Source organism: Pocillopora verrucosa, chromosome 6 (genome assembly GCF_036669915.1).
Source record: "Pocillopora verrucosa isolate sample1 chromosome 6, ASM3666991v2, whole genome shotgun sequence".
NCBI lineage: Eukaryota > Metazoa > Cnidaria > Anthozoa > Scleractinia > Pocilloporidae > Pocillopora > Pocillopora verrucosa.
The window spans coordinates 25148410-25164264 of NC_089317.1; the positions used below are offsets into that span (position 1 = coordinate 25148410).

At 42.1% G+C, this 15855-nt stretch overlaps 1 protein-coding gene across 2 annotated transcripts; it reads right to left on the reverse strand.

Moving 5' to 3' along the window:
- Window positions 1–131: 131 nt before the first annotated feature.
- LOC131772484 (uncharacterized) lies at window positions 132–15796 on the reverse strand. 2 transcript variants are annotated; one of them, XM_066168569.1, is made up of 12 exons: window positions 15705–15796; window positions 15017–15174; window positions 14597–14697; window positions 14371–14448; window positions 13812–13928; window positions 12913–13106; window positions 10474–12771; window positions 8542–10344; window positions 7176–8090; window positions 6345–6659; window positions 3634–5894; window positions 132–3331 (listed from the first exon to the last, which is right to left on the reverse strand). In XM_066168569.1, exons 2-12 carry the CDS (start codon window positions 15111–15113, stop codon window positions 951–953), a joined length of 10560 nt encoding a protein of 3519 aa, XP_066024666.1. In that variant the 5' UTR covers window positions 15114–15174; window positions 15705–15796; the 3' UTR covers window positions 132–950. The 2 variants fall into 2 exon arrangements, with proteins under 2 accessions (XP_066024666.1, XP_066024665.1); XM_066168568.1 differs by having other exon boundaries at window positions 6345–8090.
- Between the last annotated feature and the right edge of the window lie 59 nt (window positions 15797–15855).

A 15855-nucleotide genomic window follows, 5' to 3' on the forward strand; every position in this document is an offset into this window, starting at 1 on the left:
TTTTCATAAACTTGACAAGATAGACATTTTGTTTGTTATTTCCTCGAGTCAAAATGAAGGTTCAAATGAAGTATTGGGTATTAAAAGTCTTTTCTCTCCTTTTTGCAATCCAATTTAATAGTATTATTCATAGAAATTCCTTTTGAATGTCAATGCTGATTTCAACAGCCATTGCTTATCTTCGAACCCCACTCTATCGGGTTTCAATTTTTAAATCAACCCTATATTTCCATTTTCCTTAAGCAGTACTTCAGCAGATTTAGATCAAGACCTAGTAGATTCCCACGTGAGTTCCCGAAAGTCATCCTCCCAGGTAGAGAAGTTTACGAATAGATAGACTATTTTAAGACTTTTGAAACCAGAATGATGTTCCTGACCCGAAGTTAACAATGGTGCCATACTGATTGATTTAAGTAACGAGGAATAAAAACTGGTTTTTTTTGTCGGCTGGACTTGTTCTTCTAGAGTCAATTCGTAAAACTTCCGCCTGATGATGAAGAATCAGATTTACCTGGAAACTACTAATTAGGAGTTACAAGAAGTGAAAACTGGTTCATGTCTACTACACTTTTTCCACAAGAGCTTTTTGAAGCTGTAGATCCACATAAAAGATCGTATATTTGGTTCGAACCAACAGACTGTCTGATCATCTCTGTCATCATCAGCTCCTTTTTTCGCGTGCCGATTCAAGTAACGAATCAGCTTTAGAGTTGATATTTGTGTGATTTCACTAAACTTTCCTCTTTGACTTAGAGCCAAAACTAAATGAAATTCCTGAGCGTTTCTGGTTACCAAAAGTGATAACTGTTACTACTTTCTTCCACTTTGGGTTTTTCTTTGACATCTAGCCCTTCTTGAATATTCTGATTTTGATCATCTTTAGTATTATCAGCTCTTTTATTGCCTGCTAGGTCAATCAAGGAACTAGCCTTAGGGGTCGCTTTTGTGTGCTATCCGCTTAAATTTCCTCCTTGATCTAAGGAACCAAAACTTAATGTAACTGTAGAGCTTGGGGTGGAAGTCTGGTTCTGGCTGCCAAAAGTGAAAACTGGTTTTGAATCGCCTTGACTTGTTCCACCAGAGCCGAATGAGAAGACTCCCCCAGAAGACGAAGCACCAAACCCGAATGTAAAAAGTGATTTTGAATCTTGCTTTTGTTCTTTAATGACCTCTGCTCCTGACTTTACACTTCCACAAGCTGCACATTCGACTTTATCACTGACGTTGTTCACCATACAAATCTCGCACTTCCACGATCCTATAGTATTTTTAAACTTCGCAATATTGTCCTTTCGAGTGTCTTTTATTTTCTTTTCATCTTTGGTCGCGATTAGTAATAATCGGTTCTTCAGCATTTCTTGTCGTTCGTGGTCATTTTTAGTATTATCAGCTTCTTTACCGTGCATTTGTTTAAATAATGAGGAGAGACTGCCACTTGTGTCCTTTGAGTGCTGGTTACTAAAACCTCCTCCTGGCTTAAATGAAAATACCGTATCTGGATAAGGCGTTTGGTTCAAACCACCAGAATTAAAAACTGGTTTTGTCTTGCTTTTTTGACTTTTACCACTAAGACCAAACGTAAATCCTTGGCGTTCTTGGCGTTCTTGGCGTTCGTGGCATTCGTGGCGTTCTTGGCATTCGTGGTCATTACCAGCTTTATCACCAGGCTTTGGTTCATACAAAGAAGAAAAAGTGCTTTTGGTAGCCTTTGACTGTTGTTCACTTCCAAGTCCCCCTGACGTTACGGAGCCAAAGGACAATGAAAATCCTGAGCTTAGATTCGATGTTTGCTTTGAATCCCCGAAGGTAAAAGCTGGTTTTGTATCACCTCCTTGGTTTGCTCCACCGGAGCCAAACGTAAAGCCTTCACCAGAGGATGAAGCTCCAGATCCAAATACAAATATAGGTTTGGTTTCTTCCTTTTGGCCTTGACTTGGTTCTGCTCCTCCTTTCACACTTCCACAAACTGTACAAGCCACTTTATCAATGTCGTTTTTCACCATACAGACACTACATTCCCATAACCTCTTATCAGCCTTTAACTTCGCCATAATGCCTTTTTCGGCTTGTTGACTTTTTGTTTCTTCTTTTTTCGCTTTAAATGACGTTTGGTTCTTCGTTTTTTCTTGGCGTTCATGGTCATGTTTAGAAATACCAGCTTTATTACCAGGCTTTGGTTCAAACAAAGAAGAGAGACTGCTTTTGGTAGCCTTTGACTGCTGGTCACTGACAATTCCTCCTTGCTTCAAGGTACCGAAGGAGAATGAAAATCCCGAGAATTGATTCTTTGTTTTGCTTAAACCCCCGTAAGTAAAAGCTGGTTTTGTATCACCACCTTGGTTTATTCCACCAGGGCCAAACCTAAAGCCTCCACCAGAGAATGAAGCTCCAGATCCAAATCCAAATAACGGTTTGGTTCCTTCCTTTTGGCCTTGACTTGGTTCTGCTCCTCCTTTGACACTCCCACAAGCTGCACAAGCCACGGTATCATCGGCGGTATCATTCGCTTCTTCATCAGGCGCGTTGTCATTTAATGAATGATTCTTTACATTGATTTCCTCTGACTGCTGTTCACTTTCAAGTCCCCCTGGCTTTAAGGAACCAAAGGTGAATGGAACTCCTGAGCTTGGATTCGATGTTTGCTTCGAACCCCCGAAAATAAAAGCTGGTTTTGTAACACCTCCTTGGTTTGTTCCATCGGAGCCAAACGTAAAGCGTCCACTCTGATTTTTACTTTCGTCATATTTTTCTTCAAGTAGTTCTTCTCTGGTTAAGGCTTTCTCCACCATATCGCCGGCGGTATCATTCGCTTCTTCATCAGGCGCGTTGTCATTTAATGAATGATTCTTTACATTGATTTCCTCTGACTGCTGTTCACTTTCAAGTCTCCCTGGCTTTAAGGAACCAAAGGTGAATGGAACTCCTGAGCTTGGATTTGATGTTTGCTTCGAACCCCCGAAAATAAAAGCTGGTTTTGTAACACCTCCTTGGTTTGTTCCACCAGAGCCAAACGTTAAGCGTCCACCAAAGGATGAAGCTTCAGATCCAAATGCAAATAACGGTTTGGTTCCTTCCTTTTGGCCTTGAATTGGTTCTGCTCCTCCTTTCACACTTCCACAAGCTGCACAAGCCACGGTATCATCGGCGGTATCATTCGCTTCTTCATCAGGCGCGTTGTCATTTAATGAATGATTCTTTACATTGATTTCCTCTGACTGCTGTTCACTTTCAAGTCCCCCTGGCTTTAAGGAACCAATGGTGAATGGAACTCCTGAGCTTGGATTCGATGTTTGCTTCGAACCCCCGAAAATAAAAGCTGGTTTTGTAACACCTCCTTGGTTTGTTCCATCGGAGCCAAACGTAAAGCGTCCACTCTGATTTTTACTTTCGTCATATTTTTCTTCAAGTAGTTCTTCTCTGGTTAAGGCTTTCTCCACCATATCGCCGGCGGTATCATTCGCTTCTTCATCAGGCGCGTTGTCATTTAATGAATGATTCTTTACATTGATTTCCTCTGACTGCTGTTCACTTTCAAGTCCCCCTGGCTTTAAGGAACCAAAGGTGAATGGAACTCCTGAGCTTGGATTTGATGTTTGCTTCGAACCCCCGAAAATAAAGCTGGTTTTGTAACACCTCCTTGGTTTGTTCCACCAGAGCCAAACGTTAAGCGTCCACCAAAGGATGAAGCTTCAGATCCAAATGCAAATAACGGTTTGGTTCCTTCCTTTTGGCCTTGAATTGGTTCTGCTCCTCCTTTCACACTTCCACAAGCTGCACAAGCCACGGTATCATCGGCGGTATCATTCGCTTCTTCATCAGGCGCGTTGTCATTTAATGAATGATTCTTTACATTGATTTCCTCTGACTGCTGTTCACTTTCAAGTCCCCCTGGCTTTAAGGAACCAAAGGTGAATGGAACTCCTGAGCTTGGATTCGATGTTTGCTTCGAACCCCCGAAAATAAAAGCTGGTTTTGTAACACCTCCTTGGTTTGTTCCATCGGAGCCAAACGTAAAGCGTCCACTCTGATTTTTACTTTCGTCATATTTTTCTTCAAGTAGTTCTTCTCTGGTTAAGGCTTTCTCCACCATATCGCCGGCGGTATCATTCGCTTCTTCATCAGGCGCGTTGTCATTTAATGAATGATTCTTTACATTGATTTCCTCTGACTGCTGTTCACTTTCAAGTCCCCCTGGCTTTAAGGAACCAAAGGTGAATGGAACTCCTGAGCTTGGATTTGATGTTTGCTTCGAACCCCCGAAAATAAAAGCTGGTTTTGTAACACCTCCTTGGTTTGTTCCACCAGAGCCAAACGTTAAGCGTCCACCAAAGGATGAAGCTTCAGATCCAAATGCAAATAACGGTTTGGTTCCTTCCTTTTGGCCTTGAATTGGTTCTGCTCCTCCTTTCACACTTCCACAAGCTGCACAAGCCACGGTATCATCGGCGGTATCATTCGCTTCTTCATCAGGCGCGTTGTCATTTAATGAATGATTCTTTACATTGATTTCCTCTGACTGCTGTTCACTTTCAAGTCCCCCTGGCTTTAAGGAACCAATGGTGAATGGAACTCCTGAGCTTGGATTCGATGTTTGCTTCGAACCCCCGAAAATAAAAGCTGGTTTTGTAACACCTCCTTGGTTTGTTCCATCGGAGCCAAACGTAAAGCGTCCACTCTGATTTTTACTTTCGTCATATTTTTCTTCAAGTAGTTCTTCTCTGGTTAAGGCTTTCTCCACCATATCGCCGGCGGTATCATTCGCTTCTTCATCAGGCGCGTTGTCATTTAATGAATGATTCTTTACATTGATTTCCTCTGACTGCTGTTCACTTTCAAGTCCCCCTGGCTTTAAGGAACCAAAGGTGAATGGAACTCCTGAGCTTGGATTCGATGTTTGCTTCGAACCCCCGAAAATAAAAGCTGGTTTTGTAACACCTCCTTGGTTTGTTCCACCAGAGCCAAACGTTAAGCGTCCACCAAAGGATGAAGCTTCAGATCCAAATGCAAATAACGGTTTGGTTCCTTCCTTTTGGCCTTGAATTGGTTCTGCTCCTCCTTTCACACTTCCACAAGCTGCACAAGCCACTTTATCACTATCGTTGTTTACCATGCAGATGCTACATTCCCACGATCCCTCAGTTGGTTTAAACTTAGCTACAAGATCTTCTTTGGCATCTGTGGACTTCGGTTGTACCCTTGACTCCATCAGTGTCGAGTTCTTTAGCATTTCTTGGCATTCCTCAAACTTCTCCTTGAACTGCTTGGCGATGTCTTCTGATTTAAACCTCACAGCAAGTCGTTCAGCTCTACATTCCTGCTCTGAAAAATCTGCCATCGTGCTCCATACCCACGACTTCTCTGAACCTGCATTAGGCTTTAGTTTCATTTCAGCGGTTATCTGGTGATTGGCACAGATTTTCAGCACTTGATCCCGCCGCATTAGAACTTTTATCTTACCACTCCGCCTATTTTTCGAAAGCTTTATATCTCCAACTCCTCGTTCTTTCCACTGCTTGTCCTCTGCCACAAAACGATATAGCTTTGCCCTGCGGGAGAACATGACTTCTTCATCCTCTTCCCCTGTTTTAACATCGATCTTTTCAGGTAGAGGGATTATTGGCTCAAAGTGTGGTCTTTCATGGTCCTCTTCCGTTGTCGACTCATCACGGTCTGCAGAATGTGGGATTGTGAATAGTTTGGTGCCTAATCCCGGAAACCCAGACGGGGAATTACCGGAAGTTGGTTTCTTCCCAAATGGACTGTTGCTCAGAGACGAACTGGCGATTGACTGGAATGACAATGACGATACGTTGGGAGAACCAAATAGGAACTTTTGCTCCTTGTTTGGCAAAGTATCTTTTGTGTCTTGCATGGCAGGTGCCGAGTCCTTGTCACTGTAGCAGAAAAAAAAGTAAAATTGTGTTAATTTTTGGATTTATAATTTCGATAGTGCCTGTAACAACAATTTTATTAGGATCAGTTATCATTACATTTACCTTCAATTTTGGAAGTATTATAGGTAAAAGAGCCCCTTATGTTTTATATGGGCTACTATGTGCTCCAAAAACAAAACATAACACAAAAACAGTCATCACCAATAAGGTCTCGGACTTCGATTCCAATTCACCAGTTCCATGGGTTAACGTTTAGCCCCGTTTCCCTGAAGTAGAGCGAGGACATCAATGCTAAAAACTTTGGAAAACATGGACAATTCACTTTGTACACCCCATTTGAATTAACACCTGCGCCTCTCTCTGTTTTCCCAGTTTATTTATCTCGGAACCTTTTTAGAGCTACTTGATTACCATCTAAATACTTTGCCAAAAACAGCTCGCACAACTGACCTTTCAAGGGTTGAACTATCTTCTTCTGTGCCAACTTCTTCCACTTGAGCTTTTTCTTTGACATCTACCCCTTCTTGAATAATCTGTTTTTGATCATCCTTAGTATCATCAGCTCCTTCATTGTCTGCTGGGTCAGTCAAGGAACCAGCTTTAGGGTTTCTTTTAATCTCCCGTTCGCTCAAATTTTCTCCTTGATCTATAGAGCCAAAACTAAATGCAACTCCAGAGCTTGGGGTGGAAGTCTGGTTCTGGCTGCCAAAAGTGAAAACTGGTTTTGAATCGCCTTGACTTGTTCCACCAGAGCCGAATGAGAAGGCTCCCTCAGATGACAAAGCACCAAACCCAAATGGAAAAAGTGATTTTGAATTTTGCTTTTGTTCTTTAATGACTTCTGCTCCTGACTTTACGCTTCCACAAGCTGCACATTCGACTTTATCTCTTTCGTTGTTCACCATACAATTCTCACACTCCCATGATCCTTCTGCAGGTTGAAACTTCGTCATGACGTCTTTTCTGACATCCTCATTTATTCTCTCTTCTTTGGCCAGGTTAGCTGATGATTGTTTTTCCGAAAGTTCTTGGCGGTCGTAGTCATCTTTGGAGTCACTAGCTTCCTCATCAGGCTTTTGTTTATTAAATAAAGAAAGATTGCCATTGGTGTCCTCTGTCTGCTGTTCACTTCCAGGTCCTGTTTGTTTTAAGGAGCCAAAGGTGAATGAAAATCCTGAGCTTGGATTTGATTTTTGGTTCGAACTACCAAAAGTGAAAACTGGTTTGGTATCACCCTCTTGACTTGATCCTCCAGAGCCAAACATAAAGCCTCCACCAGAGGATGAAAGACTAGAGCCACCAAATGAAAACGACGCATTAGCTCCTTTCTTTTGGCCTTGCCTTGGTTCTGCTCCCGGTTTTACATTTCCACAAGCTAAACACTGCACTTTATCACTATCGTTGTTTACCATACAGTCGCTACATTCCCATGATCCTTTAGCTGGTTTAAACTTGGTCACGAGATCTTCTTTGGCATCTGTGGTTTTGGGTGTTACTTGAAGCTTCACTGGTGTTTGGTTCCTCAGCATTCCCTGACATTCTTCAAACTTCTCCTTGAACAGCTTGGCGGTGTCTTCTGATTTAAATCTCACAGCAAGTTGTTCAGCTTTACATTTGCCCTCTGAAAAATCTGCCATTGTGCTCCAAACCCACGATCTATCTGAACCTGCGTTCGGCTGTAGTTTCATTTCAGCGGTTATCTGGTGATTGGCGCATATTTTAAGCACCTGATCCCGCCGCATTAGAACTCTTATCTTTCCACTTCGCCTATTTTTCAAAAGCTTTATATCTCCAACTCCTCGTTCTTTCCACTGCTTGTCCTCTGCCACAAAACGATATAGCTTTGCTCTGTGGGAGAACATGACTTCTTCATCCTCTTCCCCTGTTTTAACATCGATCTTTTCAGGTAGAGGGATTATTGGCTCAAAGTGTGGTCCTTCATGGTCCTCTTCCGTTGTCGACTCATCACGGTCTGCAGAATGTGGGGTTGTCAATAGTTTGGTGCCTGATCCCGGAAACCCAGACGGGGAATTACCGGAAGTTGGTTTCTTCCCAAATGGACTGTTACCCAGAGACGAACTGGCGATTGACTGGAATGACAATGACGACACGTTGGGAGAACCAAATAGGAACTTTTGCTCCTTGTTTGGCAAAGTATCTTTTGTGTCTTGCATGGCAGGTGCCGAGTCCTTGTCACTGTAGAAGAAAAAAAAGTAAAATTGTGTTAATTTTTGGATTTATAATTTCGATAGTACCTGTAACAACAATTTTATCAGGATCAGTTATCATTACATTTACCTTCAATTTTGGAAGTATTATAGGTAAAAGAGCCCCTTATGTTGTATATAGGCTACTATGTGCTCCAAAAACAAAACATAACACAAAAACAGCCATCACCAGTAAGATCTCGGACCTCGATTCCCATTCATCAGTTCCATGGGTTAACGTTTAGCCCCGTTTCCTTGAAGTAGAGCGAGGACATCATTGCTAAAAACTTAGGAAAACATGGACAATTCACCTTGTACACCCCATTTGAATTAACACCTGCGCCTCTCTTCTGTTTTCCCAGTTTATTTATCTCGGAACTTTTATAGAGCTACTTGATTACCATCTAAATACTTTGCCAAAAACAGCTCGCACAACTGACCTTTCAAGGGTTGAACTATCTTCTTCTGTGCCAACTTCTTCCACTTGAGCTTTTTCTTTGACATCTACCCCTTCTTGAATAATCTGTTTTTGATAATCCTTAGTATCATCAGCTCCTTCATTGTCTGCTGGGTCAGTCAAGGAACCAGCTTTAGGGTTTCTTTTAATCTCCTGTTCGCTCAAATTTTCTCCTTGATCTATAGAGCCAAAACTAAATGCAACTCCAGAGCTTGGGGTGGAAGTCTGGTTCTGGCTGTCTTCGTTCCGGGTAACAACTGGAGTGATCGAAGTCTCTACTTCCTCTTTAACCAACACTAACGGTGTTTCGTCACACGTAATTCCCTCGGGATTTTCATGCAGGTTAGGCGACGCTTCGGTACCCGAGGACACGTTGTCTTCGTTGACTTCCTCATTAACCGACATTCCCTCGGGATTTCCATGCAGGTTAGGCGACGCTTCGGTACCCGAGGACACGCTGTCTTCGTTCCAGGTAACAACTGGAGTGATCGAAGTCTCTACTTCCTCTTTAACCAACACTAACGGTGTTTCGTCACACGTAATTCCCTCAGGATTTTCATGCAAGTTAGGCGATGCTTCGGTACCACCACTCTGATTTTTACTTTCGTCATATTGTTCTTCAAGTAGTTCTTCTCTGGTTAAGACTTTCTCCACCATATCGCCGGCGGTATCATTCGCTTCTTCATCAGGCGCGTTGTCATTTAATGAATGATTCTTTACATTGATTTCCTCTGACTGCTGTTCACTTTCAAGTCCCCCTAGCTTTAAGGAACCAAAGGTGAATCGAACTCCTGAGCTTGGATTCGATGTTTGCTTCAAACCCCCGAAAATAAAAGCTGGTTTTGTAACACCTCCTTGGTTTGTTCCACCAGAGCCAAACGTAAAGCCTCCACCAAAGGATGAAGCTTCAGATCCAAATGCAAATAACGGTTTGGTTCCTTCCTTTTGGCCTTGACTTGGTTCTGCTCCCGGTTTTACATTTCCACAAGCTAAACACTGCACTTTATCACTATCGTTGTTTACCATACAGTCGCTACATTCCCATGATCCCTCAGCTGGTTTAAACTTGGTCACGAGATCTTCTTTGGCATCTGTAGTTTTGGGTGTTACTTGAAGCTTCACTGGTGTTTGGTTCGTCAGCATTCCCTGACATTCTTCAAACTTCTCCTTGAACAGCTTGGCGGTGTCTTCTGATTTAAATCTCACAGCAAGTTGTTCAGCTTTACATTCGCCCTCTGAAAAATCTGCCATTGTGCTCCACACCCACGATCTATCTGAACCTGCATTAGGCTTTAGTTTCATTTCAGCGGTTATCTGGTGATTGGCACAGATTTTCAGCACTTGATCCCGCCGCATTAGAACTCTTATCTTTCCACTTCGCCTATTTTTCAAAAGCTTTATATCTCCAACTCCTCGTTCTTTCCACTGCTTGTCCTCTGCCACAAAACGATATAGCTTTGCCCTGTGGGAGAACATGACTTCTTCATCCTCTTCCCCTATTTTAACATCGATCTTTTCAGGTAGAGGGATTATTGGCCCAAAGACCCCTGCTTCGTCATCTTCGTCTGCATTTTGGGAGGCAAACAGCTGTGACCAAGCTCCTGAAAAACCACCAAACGTACCTTGCGTCTTCTGTCCAAAAGGACTGCTTCCCAGTGAAGATGCAACGATGGATTGAAAGGTCAAAGACGACACACTTGCAGAGCCAAAAAGAAAGCCTGTTTTGTTTGAGGTCGAGGTGGAACTTCCCTCGGGAATGGGATCACTTGTCGGCTGGTCTGACTGCCTGTTAATTCAATATCGCAGTGTGTTATATGAAGTTCAGACATATATACATTAACGTAACTTGGAAAGATCGAGATATCGATGCTGCATAACTATATCAATTCCACTTCACCAATATAGGGTTACTCACCTCGCATCAGTTTCCGACAGATCAGAGCTGACTTCAAGCGCCGAACATTCATATCCGAAGAAGTTACTTGGCAATTGAAGCCTTTTGGCTTTCTCCTTTAGATCAGCCGTTACTACTTTCTCGAATATTATCATGACATCTTCTTCAGGTTTTTCTGATGTTCTTGAGTCCGGAGGCTTGCTCTCTGGTTTTGATAAGGATGGGCCCTTCTCTGGTTTTGATACAGCCGCCTGTGTACCAATGTCGAAGGTTTCTTTGAATTTAGCAGCAACCTCACTAGTTCTAAACCTCGCAGCTAAAGTCTCTGCTGTGGCTTCTTCTTCTGAGAAATCTGCAAGCGTTGTCCACAGCCATGCCTTGTCAGAGTTTGAGAAAGGCTTCAGCACCATATCCGTTAAAATCATGTGATTAGCACAGAGTTTTAAGACATGTTCACGCCTCATTAAAATCCTGTTTTTATTAGAGTTTGAGTCACGAAGTATCTTGATCTCACCAACACCTCTTTCTTTCCACTGCGATGCACCTCCGTCATACCTAAACAATTTGCAACGTTCACAAAAAAGTACCTCTTGGCCTTCTTCTCCTGTTCGACATTCCACCTTATCAGGAAGTGGTATCAGTGTCTCAAAGTACGGGCCATCATCTTCTCCACGGCTAGGACTCTCAGGAGATGACGGTGTCGCAGGCGATGATGGTGATTTAGGTTTGCGAGATGGAGACCCAGGTGAAACTGTCAAACTGAAAGTGAACTTCACAGGTGTTGTTGAGCCAAACGGAAGACTACTGGGTAAGTAACTCTGTCCGGGAGACGTTGAGGGCTTTTGCGGCAAGATAATTCCTTGCTGACTGGGAGAAGATGTCTTGATTGGAGACAGGTAAATTTTATCTTCTTTTTCTTCATTTGGATCTCCCCGTCCAATGGTAAAAAGCTTCGAGCAAGCCAGTGCCGAGCTACCGGGTGATTGGAAAATAGATGCAACTTGACAAGACTCCTTTTTGACGTCTTGAGCGGTGTTTGCTGGTTCTGATTGAGGCACTGCAACATTTGACATTGGTCCTGAGGGTTTCAAATTTTCTTCCTTTGCTATGGAAACAGTTCTCTGAGGTTCTCTTGCAGTCTTAACAGAATTACATGCATCACATTGCAAATGTTCGGCATCGTTGTCAACGTCGCACACTTCACACGTCCACGAGCCTGGCGCAGGAGCAAATCTCGACATAAATTGCTTAAAAAGAGCACAGCCAGTCTCTTGTTCATCACCAGTTACTTCCTTTTCAGTGCTAGTTTCTGAGGGTAATGTCTCTCTGAGGTCATCAAATACTTCCTTAAACTTTCCAGCAATTTCTGCAGACTTAAACTTGATCGCGAGCCTCTCTGGTTTCGCCTCACCCTCGGCATAATCGGCTGGAGTGTACCACACCCAAGAACGATCTGATCCAACATTGGGTTTGAGCTCCATCCCAGCACTGATGTAATGATTGGCACACAACTTTTTTATCCGCTCCCGTCTCATGAGCACTCTTCCTTGACAAGACTTTGGATGCCGTAAGAGCTTCATTTCTCCGACCCCTCGTTCTTTCCATTGCCTAGAGTCACTGTCAAAACGGTACAGCTTGGCTCGCTCGCAGAACAGCACATCTAAACCTTCTTCACCTGTCACAATTTGAATTTCATCTGGAAGAGCAATGACTGGCTCAAAGTGAAGTTTATCGTCATCTTGACCTTCGACGTCTTCACTTGTCTCAGCAAATAACTGTATACCAGCTCCTTGAAATGGTTTAAAGCTGTCTTTTTTCTGAGTCACGGAAAAGGCATCATCATCTCTGGGCTTCAGGGGTGAAAATGTCAGTTGACCAACGCTCTCTGATGTGGTGGGATGAATTGGAACTGATTTTACTGGGGTTGTTACCACATTTCCTTTACCAGATTGAAACTGCACCAATTTTTCACGATTTGCCGAACCTGAGGAAGTGAATGGCCTAGTATCTGCACATGGGAACCGGCAAGGTGAGCTACTTATTTTTTTTCGAAACGGGTCATCGGTTTGAGAAGAACTGGCAACCGACTGGAAGGACAACGATAGTGTGTTAGAAGAACCAAATAGAAATTTTTTCTCCTTGTTCAGCAACGGATCTTTAGTTTCGTGTTTGGCAAGTGCTACGTGTGGCCCATTCCGGTCGCCATCTTCTTCTCCAGTGCCATTGTCTTCATTTTGCGATGGAAATAGCTGTGAGCTCAGGCCTGCTGAACCCTTTCTTGGGGTTAGATTGTCCACAAGTGGTGCCTGGCTGTGCTCACTGTGATTCAAAACGAAAAGTGTTACGCAAATGTCATAACGAAATCTACACCAACGCAATTCTGTAGCGAATCTCCCACAAATTATGCAAGTAGCTAAGCTGGCCTAGCATTGATACCTACACTAAAAATTTATTTCTCACCTATCAACTGAGTCAGGAGGTTTGCATTCTGGATCTGCTGGATGTGGAGCCTGATCAAAGCTGGGCATAGCTTGACACTTTGAATGGTTCACGTCTTGAGGTGACTCGTGAAGTTTATTTTCTAATCCGGTCAGTTTGTTGAAGACAATCCTTAGTTGAGTCTGTAACTCCTCTTTAACGGCAACAAGCATCTCCTACGATTGCGGAGAAAAGGAAACACAATTTAAAGGTAATCGGAAAGAATACGCTTATTAGGGAAGTTTTCAATTGAGCTGAAAACGAAGGTAGCCACAACGGATGATGGGAACTGAGGTTGACATCATCATCAGCTAATGGCAACACAAATTAAAAACAAACAAACTACTTGAAGCGCCGGAAAACACGAGTGATCAAGTCGTGATTGGTTTTCAGATTGCATCTTATTAGTCGAGAAGGTGGGCTTGCGCGAGTTTTCTGGACCAATCACAGTGGGACTGGAAGTAAACGGAAACTCCAAAGCAATGCCGGACTACTTTCTACAATAATTTCAAAGTTTACCCATTTAGGTAATGCAATGAGAATGAGAAAGGTTCTTTTCGATGAGAATTTGTCTTGAAAGGGTAGGTATATGTCTCTGTGCTAGACTTGGATAGTTACTTTATGATAACCATGATAGAGCATGATTTTAAGTGTCTGTGACTTGTATAAAGCGATCAAATTAGTAGTCTACATATTTCATCGTGAAAGATAGAAAATGTTTTACAGTACATGCCTTAGAAAGGTGCAAAGTCTCCCTTGGGTATAGAGTTATCAAATATTCGTATGTATTACTGCTTGGAGGTGTAAAACGATAGGAAACATTTGCAAATATTAAGTGGAAAAGACAAAATGTTTTGTAATTTCAATAAAAGTTATTTTACGTTTAGGAAGCCTTGAAACTCTTTCCGCGAAGCCATTTCAACCTCCACTCTGGAAAGGATCGTTTCCAGTCTTCCCATGCTGTACTTAGTTATTTCCCTCTCTTTGTAAAGTAGGCTCTGTGAAAAAAAAGGAAACGTGGCGGGATTTGCGGCTGAGCACATTCGCTCAAAATCATGAACCAAAGATTTTCTGAGTAGTAGCTGGCGGCATTCTAATCATGCTTTCCTTCTTCCTGCTTTTCGAAGTTCTGGCATCCGTGACGATAACAAATGTAATGGTGATATGGAGTTTGGACCTCGGTGGAGTTCATCTACTGTTACTTAATAGAGGAAATTTCTTGTGAAAAATGAACATTTACAGAGTTGTGAATTACCTTTGTTTTTTGTCGACATTTTGGATTAAAAAAATGTCTTTCTTAAATGAGCCAAGTTGGTAGAAGCTTGCATTACTAAAGTAAAGATTCAAACAGTAAGGCAGTATATTGACAACGATTCACAACGATCAGAACAACACGTTTTAATTGATATTGTAACCAACAAAGTTGATCCTCAAGCACACCTTGTACTCCTCTATCTGCTGTGTCATGGACTCAAGTTTCTGTGCCAGGTGATTACTTGACATTTCTTTCTCTATCATCTACAAATGGAAGTTAATAAGAGATCGATTTTTAGCGTAGATCATTTTTTAGGCGGATATCAGCGGAAGAGGAGAAAACCCGAGGATGCACAAGTGGAAATCATACCAATGGAGTCCCAATGTGAATTATAGAGAGGAAGTAACTCACCTGTTTTCTCGCATCCGAAAGCTCTTCGGTTGTGTTTACCAAAACAGACTCCATTTTGATTGCCCTTTCTTCCAGTTGCTGGCGTTGATCATCAATAATATCTGCAGAAAAACGAGAAGCCATATTGCTCAATTTTCCAGCGAAATCGAGGTTCAGTTCCACAAGGAGAACAAAACGAAACATAAGAATGATCAAACAAGCGCAACTGCAAAAATAAATTTATCGTTTTTATTTTGGTTTCACAAGTGACAACAAAACGACGAATGGAAGTACTTGGGTTTTCGTTAGCAGGATTTCCTTCCTTCCTAGTTCCACTGCATGTAAAGTTAGAGGTAAAGCAATTTAGATAGGGGATTTGTCGATGCAATACTAAGTATACATCTCGCCGTTTGTAAATGTAAACACATACGTGTTACTAACCTATCTGAGCTTGACATCCCTCTAGTTTCTTCTCCAACCGAGCAATCTTCTCTTGAAGTGCCCTTTCTCTCTCAGAGATACTTTTCTCCTCATCCATGTTGTGGCTCAGAAAACTAGAATGACGCGATCACTTTTTCACATTTTCCAAAACTTGATCTCTACACAAAATAACAAGAAAAACCCTTAGACACAAGGGAAACACAAAGCATCCTGCGACAGCCTTATCTTTATACTTCATCAAGAATGTTACCAGCCTTTCCAAATCAGTGAAAATACATCGGAAAGAGACACATTACCTTGCAAAGAATAGCTGCTGAGCATATTAACCACTTAAATAAACGCCTTTTATAATGCTCATTGTAACAGTTTTATGTTATTAATCCATCAAAAGTGAGGGATGTTTGATCACGGACAACTTGTTACATTCGTTAACAATTATGCGAGCATCAAGTTAAATGAAAACCACCTAAATAGAAATAAAGACCGAGGGATGACATGTACGGATTTTCTTAAAACGATATTTTAATAGAAGGCCTTTTTTAAAGAGATTTCCGAGAAATCCCGGAAGTCAAAGTTGTTGCAAGTTGCGAAGCATATTAGCATATCAAGTAACTATCGACGAATTAGCACATTGAAGATAACCATATCGAAACCAATTACATTTCTATAAAATGCAAGCTTCACATACCGAAATATTCTGAATCGGCGACCCTTCCTTGGCTGTTTGAGTATTACAGGATTCCACACACCAAACATAAACATAGGACACCTTACTTTCACTCATTATCAATCATTGTGCTCAGCGGCAGATGATTGTAATTCATGCGTGCAGTCAAACG

Excerpts from the sequence above, each read along its gene's own strand:
- LOC131772484 (XM_066168568.1), bottom strand. The coding sequence starts at position 15,113 with ATGGATGAGGAGAAAAGTATCTCTGAGAGAGAAAGGGCACTTCAAGAG. Across the intron at positions 13,107-13,811 it reads AGTTTCAAGGCTTCCTAAAC|GAGATGCTTGTTGCCGTTAA; the intron begins GTAAAATAACTT and ends CCGCAATCGTAG. Across the intron at positions 10,345-10,473 it reads CTGTCGGAAACTGATGCGAG|GCAGTCAGACCAGCCGACAA; the intron begins GTGAGTAACCCT and ends TTGAATTAACAG.